The sequence below is a fragment of the Sinocyclocheilus grahami genome, unplaced genomic scaffold (assembly GCF_001515645.1).
Source record: "Sinocyclocheilus grahami isolate Dianchi unplaced genomic scaffold, SAMN03320097.WGS_v1.1 scaffold970.1, whole genome shotgun sequence".
NCBI lineage: Eukaryota > Metazoa > Chordata > Actinopteri > Cypriniformes > Cyprinidae > Sinocyclocheilus > Sinocyclocheilus grahami.
Window position 1 is genome coordinate 132,133 of NW_015506149.1, and position 11,321 is coordinate 143,453.

The 11,321-nt window shown below is 36.7% G+C and overlaps 1 protein-coding gene across 1 annotated transcript in view; it reads left to right on the top strand.

Moving 5' to 3' along the window:
- The first annotated feature begins 1,854 nt into the window (after positions 1–1,854).
- Positions 1,855–11,321, top strand: part of LOC107564908 (phosphatidylinositol phosphatase PTPRQ-like) — a 27,357-nt gene continuing 17,890 nt past the window's right edge. The window contains exons 1-8 of the mRNA XM_016250079.1: positions 1,855–1,867; positions 2,247–2,408; positions 2,495–2,674; positions 3,173–3,280; positions 3,368–3,649; positions 4,918–5,199; positions 9,860–10,171; positions 10,259–10,534. Coding sequence (XP_016105565.1) covers positions 1,855–1,867; positions 2,247–2,408; positions 2,495–2,674; positions 3,173–3,280; positions 3,368–3,649; positions 4,918–5,199; positions 9,860–10,171; positions 10,259–10,534 — 1,615 coding nt within the window. The remainder of the gene's footprint in view (positions 1,868–2,246; positions 2,409–2,494; positions 2,675–3,172; positions 3,281–3,367; positions 3,650–4,917; positions 5,200–9,859; positions 10,172–10,258; positions 10,535–11,321) is intronic.

Genomic DNA, 11,321 nt, shown 5'->3' on the forward strand with positions numbered 1-11,321 from the left:
AACATGCTAATCATGCTAGAAACATGCTAGTCACTTGCTAATCATGCTAGCAACATGCTAGCCATGCTAGTCACTTGTTAATCATGCTAATAACATGCTAGTAACATGCTAATCATGCTAGAAACATGCTAGTCACTTGCTAATCATGCTAGCAACATGCTAGCCATGCTAGTCACTTGTTAATCATGCTAATAACATGCTAGTAACATGCTAATCATGCTAGAAACATGCTAGTCATGCTAATAACATGCTAGTCACTTGTTAATCATGCTAGCAGCATGCTAGTAGCATGCTAATCATGCTAGAAACATACTAGTCACTTGCTAATCATACTAGCAACATGCTAGTCACTTGCTAGTCATGCCAACAATATGCTAGTAACAGGCCAATCATGTTAAAAACATGCTAATCATGTTATCAACATCTATATAATCTATCTACATTTTCAAACTTCAGGCTTTTACAACTGCTTTAAATTTTCAGGCTAGGCTTTCTCAAGCCAACCTAAAGTTTGTCTTGACAAACTTTTTTATCTAGTTTAAAGTCATCTTGCGGGCCTCTTGGAACTGTGCTAAGGCCCCTGGTTAAGTTTATTGTTAACTGTATGTGTGTGTGCATTTATTTCCCCGTTAGCCCCAAGTGCTGTGTCTCATCTGACAGCAGAGGCTGTGGATTCCACGTCTGTCCGTCTGTCCTGGAGACCCCCGAGCCGACCGAACGGACTAATCACACACTATCGGATACTAGTGTTATACCGCAGTACTCTTGTACAGGACATCACCCTGCGAGGACAGGTAAAACACACTAAACTCCACAGACACACACACACAATCACTGTATTGTGTTTAGTTTAGCTTTACTGATATGTCGTTGTGTTTACAGAATGCTCCACTTCGTCGTAATGCGAGGTCACTTGACATCACTACGTCATCTGCATTCATTCTCACCTCACACGGAGCGTTTCCCGCTTTGGGTCGTGATTTTACCAGCACTGATACGGAACTGACCTCTGACCTTCCTCTGACCCCGAGCACCCCCCACACACCTCCACCCTGGCTCACAGTGACCCATGACAGAACTGATGTATCTGTTGAAGCTGAGACTGAGGCTGTGACTGAGGAGCCTTTGACTGAACTTTCAGCTGTCACTCAAGGAACTGACCAACCACCATTGGTTAACTTAAGCCCCTCCCAGCCCCGTCGCTCCACTAGGGCAGTGGCCACAGACTCCACCCAGCAGCAGATGAACCCCTCAACAAGAGCTGCCACCACTATTGGAATAGAGGGTAAATAACTGTTGTGGTGACTTGGATGCTAATATTACTGTTAAAAGCACAACCAAAATAACAACTCATAATAACCCATTTATATTAGGTATCCGTAAGTATAAATATTATTTAAAATCTCCATGGATAAAATTTATTTTTTAGCAACATGAATAAACCTGTCAAGACAGACCTACTTTACTCTGTGTTCATTTAGAATTATTTATAAACTATTATAGTGTGGATTAATATTTTGAATTAGCTTTTTATTAGTTTTTATTTTCATATTTTCTGTTTTCATTTAAATTTTATGTTATGCACTCTCATAATTTATTTTAGTTTAATTTTAGTTTCCATTTTTTTCAGCTGCTGTTTTTTTTGTTTTATGTATTTTATTTTTCCAAATTTGTTTCAATTACCAACATTTTTTTTTCATGGTTACAAATTTGTTAATAACAACACTGACTGAAGTACAGACAAGACATTTCATTTTTTTTAAATCGTGTGTGTGTTTTTTCCCCTGCTTATTTCCCTACCCATAATCCTAAAGAAATAATCCACCAATCAGAGAAGTCACTGTAACCATGAAAATGGTTGAAATTGGTGAAAAGAGCAGCTGTGACCTGTATTTTGTTTTAATACATTTTTATATAAAATATTTTATATTTATATAGTTTTATCTTTTATTTACATTTTATATAAAATATAAGTATTTTATATAAATCTGAATTTTTTTATTAATTTATTTAAATAAGTATGCTATACTTAGTCCTTACAGTAGTCCATGACTTATAGTAATTAGGTTTATATTGTACCATCATTTTTTTTTTTTTTATCACTTTTGGAAAGTTTGTAATGTTGCTGTGCTAGTTCATGTGCTTCCAAAAAATCTTTATTGAGGAATTTTTTAAAATCCCAATGGAGAAAATTATTGGGAAAATTGCTTTCTGTTTTCTGATTGGTTGTGCTTTTTGATTGACAGTCCTACCTGCCACTGAGGAGACAGCAGACCTGTCGTCTGATCACATCATGTATGTGGTTAGAAGACTGAGTCCTTTCACCGAGTATACATTTAGCGTGACGGCAAAAAATATCATTGGAGAAGGGCCTTCCACAGAAGTTACAGTGAAAACAACTGAACAAGGTACAATACATTCAGACTTCTGAGTTGAAGTACAGTAGTTATAACATACAACCACTGTATAAAGTAACCCCAGTCTTTCCCCACAGTGCCCAGCTCTGTTCAGAATGTGTCCTATCAGAACCTGACCTCCACCTCCATCCGTGTTACTTGGGAGCCACCACTGAACCCTAACGGCAAGATAACTCACTACACTGTATATGCACAAAATCTCCTCACAAACCAGCAATTACGACAGATGGCGGACACCACCACTGAAGTGCTCACAGGTAACACCCTATAATAAAGGATCGTGTGACACTGAAGACTGGAGTAATGATGCTGAAAATACAGCTTTGCATCCTAGGAATAATCTACATTTTAAAATCTAGTACATTAGAAAATAGTTATTTAAAATTTTAATAATATATCACAATGCTATTGCTTTAACTGCATGTTTGATCAAATAAATGCAGCCTTTGTAAGCACAAAAAACTTCTTTCAAAAACATTAAAAAATCGTTCCGACCCCAAGCTTTTGAACAGTAGTGTACATCTGGTGTACATTCGGCCGACTTAACACATCCACTAAAAAATCACCAAGATTGAGCAAAAATAATAAAAAAATTGTGAATTTCCAAGAAAACACCCTTGCATTTGTTTGCAGATTCATCCTGCTTGGATATTTTACATCTAATGCAATGACATTTAGACATTTCTAGGTGTGACCCAGGTGTTCAAATAGTTTTTGAGGCCACCGTATAACACTATATATGCTCATATCCACAGGTCTGGACAAGTACAGCAGTTATAAGGTACGTGTGGCCGCTTCCACCGCCGTGGGGGAAAGTCCACTGACCGATGAAGACTACATCTTCGTTATGACACTAGAGGATGGTATTGAGCCAGTTATGTTTCATATACATACAGAAGCCCCCTTAAACATTTTGGAAATCTCTTAGCATGCTTCCATCTGCCTTTTAGAGCCGGATTCACCCCCACGGGATCTGGCCGTAGTGAAAACCACCTCCTCCACCACTACTCTCACCTGGTCTCCGCCAGAGAAACCCAACGGCATCATCCGCCTGTATGAGGTCTCCTACACCAACGGCACATACAGCAACACAGTCAACAGCACATCGCCCAGTGCCACACTGCGCTACCTGAAGCCATACACACACTACAATGTGACTGTCCATGCGTTTACGCTACACGGACATGGGAACCAGATTTCTGATACTCTACAGATGCTGTCAGGGGAGGATGGTGAGTCATTGTGTGTGTGTGTGTGTGTGTGTGTGTTCATATTTAATTGAAAAACTAGAAGAGGCATAAAACTTTAATCCAATCTCATCCTGAAATCCCACACTTTCCCTTTCAAAGGGTTCCTACAGTTAAGGCACATTCACACATACAGCGATTAAAGTCTTGGTGCTGTTTGATTTCTAGTAGACATTCCCACTCCAACTCTATCAAGCATAAAATTATGTGAACTCTAGTGTCTTTACGGCAGTAGCTATTCGCTCATCGCATCTCTACTTCAATTTGCATGAAGTGGAATGTAAATCACCAACTCTCATTAATAAAGATGAATGACTTTCAGACACTTTGTTGCAGCAAACATACTTTTAATCAGCAAGAACACATTAAATTGATCAAGAGTGAAAGTAAGACTTTTAGAATGTTACAAAAGCTTTCTATTTCAAATAAATGCTGTTCTTTTGAACATTCTTTTCATCAAAGAATTCTAAAAAAGTATCACAGTTTGCAAAAAAAATATTAAGCAACATTGATAATAATGAGAAATATTCTTGGGCACCAAATCAGCATACTAGAATGATTTCTGTAGGATCATGTGACACTGAAGACTGGAGAAATGGCTGAGGAAAATTCAGCGTTGCATCACAGAAATAAATGTAATGTTAAAATAGATTCCAATAGAAAATAGCTATTTTAAATTTAAATAATATTTCACATTATTCCTGTTTTTACTATATTTTTGATCAAATAAATGCAGCCTTGGTGAGCATTGCTTCTTTCAGAATTAGTAAAAAGTTTTACCGACCCCAAACTTCTGAATGTTAGTGTATGAATACACCTTCATTCATAAAAGCCCACTTCCTAGCACACCTGCTCTGACATATTGAGCCATGGTGCTTATGCAGGTGATTTACAGTAAGTTTAAATCTTAGTCATTTCCCCTTCTTCTCCCCTGTCCTCTTTGTAATGTTCATTATGTTGAAAAAACTCCATAGAACAGGCCAAAAATGGAGCGTGGCCTAGTGATTAGTGCATGAGCTCCAGCATGTTGTTATTTCAGCATATTGAGCTGCTTATGTGGGAAATGCAGATTCTAATCTCATTCCCCCTCTCTACCTTCTGTTTAAAAAAAGATGAATTAATTAAAAAGCCCACTTCATGTTCTAATATTATTTATCACATGCGTGAGAGGACTCATTGAATATGAGCAATTTGCAGGCTGATATATTTTTTGAACTAAGCATCTTAATGTGCAGTTTAATTGTTTGTTGCAGTGCCTGGCAGCCCACCTTACGATTTGACCTATGAGAACATCGGATCCAGTGAGGTGAATGTGTCATGGTCACCCCCGATTCTCGCAAATGGCATCATCTTGTTCTACAACGTAGAATACTGGAATGCCACACACAGTCTGAACCAAACCACACACGTGCCTTATGTCACCCTGTCCAACCTGCGAAAGTATGCGCGCTACCGTATCAGCGTACAGGCCGCCACACTGATCGGCTTGGGAAACCACACGAGTGAGATCCTAAACATCACCACACTGGAGGACGGTGAGTGTTCGGTTTTAACAAACGGACCTTGTGGTGTTTAATGAAGCTGTTTTTACTTTTTAGGTTCAGTCTTCATGGTGAATTTATCAGGATCTGGCTAAAGATGCAGAAAGTACTGTATTAAGGTCACACTTAAACATTTCTTCATTTTACAGATTTTCAGAGGTCTGCGTGCAGGAAACGAAAGTGTTTTATTATTTTTAACTATTTTTATTTCTCCCACAGGACATTTCTGAAAGCAATCTGGGATTTTTTTTTTACAGTGTTATGGATCAATTTTGCCTTTAAACCAAGTTTCATCTTTCTACCTCAGGAGACAGAACCTACCAACAATGTCTGTGTTTGTTTCTCTGTGTTTGGTTGGTTAGTTTTTCCATTAGCAGCTGTCAGAATGGACAAATGTGGATGCCGTTCCTGGCATTCTCTTACATTTACTAACTCAAATCACTGTCTTGTTCAAAGAGTAAAGTCCTTTTCCACAGTTTTGGGTCTATAATAGCTGTTTTTCCTAAACGACAGTACCCAGTTCCCCTCCAAAATTCCTAATCACCAGAAAATTGTCTGATACTGAGGTAGAGTTGTCCTGGAAACCTCCAGAGGAGGCCAACTCTGAGATTTTATACTACATATTGAGAGTGTGGTAAGTAACGATGATTTAAAATCAGTTTTTACCAAAGACCTGGCTATTGTCGTACAAGATTGAAACTAACATTTGTGTGTGTGTATTAGGAATCTGAGCTCTGAGTTTGTCGCCAATGTGACGGAAACATCAGTGGTGGTGAGTGTGGATGGATTGGGTCAATATAATGCCTCCGTGAGCAGCTGGACTCGACTCGGAGACGGAGGAATGTTGATTTACATCATGTTCAGTACCATAGAATCAGGTGAACACAAACACATTCTGTCATCATAAGCATGTTTCTAGTGTTAAGGCACATATGCCTCATTTTGGCCAAAAATTATAGCAGCATCACAAGTATCCTAGAATAAACTGTGAAATCATTTGGAGATGACGGAAAAATCTGACTTAAATACATACATTACATTACAGTAATAAATTACATCTTAAAATATATTCAAGTAAAAAACAGTTATCTGAAATTGTGATCAACTGCTCATATTAATGCAACCTTGGTGAGCATAAGAGACTTCTTTCAAAATCTTACCGATCCCAAAATTTTAAAAGATTGAAAGCATATAGAAGCGTTAGATAATAACAGAACATTTAACTTCTTTCAGGATGCTTCAATTCAGTCAGTTATAAGGTTTAGTTTCATTTAGCCTAGAGAGTCAGGCAGCTCACTAAGTTTTGAAAAAGAACCACAATATCATGAAACAGCATTGCCATCATAGTCATAAAGATAAATGCTTTCTCTGTTTTGCAGCCCCCTCTGACCCTCCACAGAATGTATCATACACACTCCTCACCACCACTACAGTACGTCTCAGCTGGAGTCCTCCAAACCAACCCAACGGCATCATCCAATACTATACCATCTACTACACTGACAATACAAAAAACAACACACAGTATACGCAGGTATATACACTCAACACAGATGAGACACTAAACATGATGGTATTCTATTTTCTATTTAAATATATTTTAAAATATAATTTGTTCCTGTGATGCAAAGCTGAATTTTCTGCATCATTACTCCAGTCTTCAGTGTCACATGATCCTTCAGAAATAATTCTAATATGCTGATTTTTCTGATTATTATCAATCTAATATGCTGATTTCTTATTATCAATGTTGAAAACGGTTGTGCTGCTTAATATTTGTGTGGAAACTGTGATGCATTTTTTCAGTATTCCTTGATGAATAGAAAGTTCAAATGAAGTCTTTGCTGTCACGTTTGATAATCTTAATGCAAAACTGGTCTTTTTTAAAAAGAATGTTTTTAATAAGTTTTCTAATTAGTTGTTAACTAACTAAATCGGCTGTCACTGGAATCATGTCACACCTAATTAGCAGCAATTTACTGTAGATATGATTTGTTTAAGATATGATTTGTTTAAGATATGAATGAAGACATTTTTACCTTTTAAGGTTGTTGTTTTTTGTGTTGATATCCTCATTAGATCAAATTCCTTTGGCAGGTTTTACAATCCCGATTAGTTGTGCAGAAATCAGAAAGAAATAAGTAGAAAAAAACAAAATGTACCATGTTTTTGGACATGTAACATTTAAAGGAATAGTTTACCCTAAAATTTTAATTCTGTCATCATTTACTCACCCTGAAGTTGTTCCAAACCTGTTTGAGATTCTTTCTTCTGTTAAGCATAAAATAAGATATTTTAAAGAATGTGGGCAACTAAATAGTTGACGGTAGCCATTGACTTCCATAGTATGGGAAAAAAATACTAAAGACTGAATCGGTGGCTACAGTCAGCTGTTTGGTTACCCATATTCTTCAAAATATCTTATGTTGTAATTCGACAGAAGTAAGAAACTCATACAAGTTTGGAACAAGAGGAGGGTAAGTAAATGATGAACCACCACAGTACTTTTTGTAAAGGATTTAATCTCTAAGAATAGCTAGATCGAACTCAAAATGAAATGCTGATTCAGTCGTGCAGTGAATGACCATGTTCTCTTTCTCTCTCTGTAGACGGTTCCTGGTTCAGAGCACTGGTTGGTGTTGTCTGATCTGAGGGCAGGACATGAGTACAGTGTATGGATGAGTTCCAGCACTTCTGTTGGTGATGGGGGAGTGTTCAGTCCCCATCTAAACTTCACCGCTTTAGAGGACGGTCAGTCTCCTCACACACTCAGGGGAGAAGCGCAGCTCTGCACCACTTTTCCAACAGATTATGCTCCCAAAAAAATCACACTGAAACTCATAAACACACACACCACACAGATTCAGCACATTTTGTGAAAGGAGACAACTTCCTTCAAGCTGCAAACTGGGATTGTTGAGCCCTCACCACGAGACCGAGTGCGTCTGATCTCAAAGCCTTTTATTTGTCTGTCTCTAGACTATCCCAGCTTGCATTTCCTCTCACAGGATTTGTTAAAAGTAGAAAATAGCACGTTGCTGTAAGTTTCTGGGTATATTATGTAACATGTTATATATTTGTCTTCAAGAATATTGTAAATGTGTCAATTTGACTTAAGAAATATTGTAACACTTCCTGCTTGAGAGCAATTGGAGACTTTTTTGTCTCCTGCTTCTCACATCTTTGTGCTGAGAAAAAGAGCCCAGTAATGTCATGTATCTCAAACGAGATCTCAAATTGTACTCAGATTTGGCCAAATCTGCAGGTCAGAGATCTCAAACATTACTCATGAAAGCAAATGATCCGAGCAGCTGTCTACTTTATTTTTATAGCTCTAGGCTTTTATTAAATGTCAACAGCTCATTTGCTCTCCTTTTTCATTTAGGAGTAACATCTGAGCTGATTCTTAAAAGAAACAATTGAGAAGTACAGTACATTTGATGCCCACATTCTTTAAAATATCTTATTTTATGCTTGAAAGAGTAATCTTTGAACACAAAAATGAATTATTTCATACTTTATGTTTATGTGAATATGTTAACCTGGTTTCAGAATCTATACCCTGTGTCAAGGTTTTATGTAAGAGTCAAAACAAACCATTTTTGTGTGATTTTGGGAAAAATGGTGCAGAGGTGACCTTCTGAGACAGATGAAGGTTTTTCTCCCCTGGCGTCTGAGATTTTGAAAGTGTTCTATATGAATAAATAATGCCATGGTCCTGTTTGGCTCTTTGTGAGTGATTGTGTCTGATCGGTTTGTAGTTACTGGAGAATCACCCAGCTTCAGCAGCTCAGTCCAGCCCAAAGCAATATCTCAGACACAGAACATGCTCCAGATGGATTTTCTTACTAACACAATCAGCCTGTCTTTCTCTGCTTCTCTCTGCTTTTCTATATCTGTGATCTTGACTCTGGATTTTGCAGACGCTGTGCCGGAGTTTATTTACCCTTTTTCGTTTCCACAGATTCACAGATGTGTGTGATTGCTGAATATCATGTCCATGTGTGTGTTGTATGTGTGCTTTTGTATTTTTAATGAATATTTTAATCTCTTGGTTTAAGATGGATCATTTATCTTCACTGCTTTTAATCATTATAATTGTTGACTAGTTTGAATCGTTGACTGGTTTGGTGTTGCAGTGTGCCATTTATGCTTTATTTAAGCATAAATTAATTAATTAATTAAATATATTAATTAAAAGGATAGTTCTTTGTACATCTAATGGGTGAATCTCAATTTCTGGCTCATATTTCACGCTAAGATTTAAAATATATATATTATGTATTCAAATAAAATCCTAAGTTTTTATCATGATAATTATTTTTAAAATGTTTGTTTCTTTACTTATTTACCTTTATGATTTTTATTATCTTTTTTTTTATTTATGAACTTTATGAAAACCTTTTAATTGTCCTTTAATAGGCTTCATTTTTTTGAGGTGAAATATGTCCTGATATTGCAAGTTTTCATGAGATAAACCCTAATTGTGTTACTTTAGATTGGGGAACAAAGCCTCATTGCATTTCTTGGTTGCACATTGAACCGACATCTATTACTTTGACTGCAATGATTTGTTCCCTGTTCTAAAGGGTAACTGTTAGCCGTTCTTCACACATTATTAATTGTGTCTCTTCTACATCCTCCCCCCGTGCAGTGCCGAGTGGTCCCGTCCACAACCTCACTGCTACGATCTATAGCTCTACGGCTGTAGTGATCAGCTGGGACCCTCCTCTGGAGCCCAACGGCAGAGTCTTCTATCAGCTGAGCCTCCAAGAGGTGGGTATGACCCATGCGTCCATCAACCGCACGGTCAACATCACCATCACCAAAACTACCACAGACAACATCTACCTCTTCACCAAGCTCAGGAAGTATTTTCCCTACATCATAAAAGTCACCCCGGCAACCAGTGCTGGATCAGCTTTAAACCACACTGCAATGCTACACCTGCGAACAGATGAAGATGGTATTCATCACTTCCTGTTTTTTACATGCACATGTATATAAAGCAAACTTACTGATTGAAAACTATTGTGTGTCTGTGTTTTGACAGTCCCAAGTTCTCCTCCATTGCCTGGAGCTAGTAGGAATCTCTCCAGCACCTCCATCCATGTGTCATGGTTCCCCCCAGTGGAGGCCAATGGCGAGATCATAGATTATGCTGTAGCTTTACAGGGTCCTGGGACCGTCAACAAAACCTACACCACTGAAACACACCTAATGCTCTCGGAACTCATTTCATTTACACCTTACAATCTCTCCATCGCTGCGGTCACCCGCATAGGTGTTGGTCCCTCCGTGATTATTCCACTGCATACTGATGAAGCAGGTCAGAGATGCATCTTTATTGTTTTTCTAGAGGAACTGATCTGTTCAAAATTTAAATATTTCATTAGAATTTGAATGTGGAGTTTGTTTGATATTTGAATATTAAAACAAAAATTTGAAAAGTCTTTTGTTTGATCTTTGAAAATGTAAACATTTGTTAAACTTTACATCTTTTTTCTTTATAAAATTTGAATTTGGAATTTGTTTGATATTTACATTTTTAAAGCGGAAATAGAATTTGAGGTCTGATGTTTGATCTTCAAAAATCTAAACTTTTGTTAAACATTAGATCTTTAAGGCATGGCTTTAAAATATGAATTTGAAATTTGTCTGACATTTGAAATGTAAAAATTTAAATTTAAACTTTTTATTAAATTTTAAAATGCACTCATCAATTTTGTTGTGTGTAACATAAACAACACAAATTATATACAGTTGCCAAAGCCTTAGAGAACAAATGAAGAAAAAAGAAATAAATGTGTGTGTGATATACAGTGTATATATATATATATATATATATTAGTGCTGTCAAACGATTAATTGCGATTAATCGCATCCAAAATAAAAGTTTTTGTTTGCATAATATATGTGTGTTTCCTGTGTATATTTATTATGTATATATAAATACAAACACATACAGTATATATTTTGAAAATATTTACATGTATTTCCATGTCTATATTTATATTCATATAATTTGTATTATAAATAAATAAACATAATAAACATATTTTTCTGAAATATATACATGCATGTGTGTGTATTTATATATACATAATAAATATACA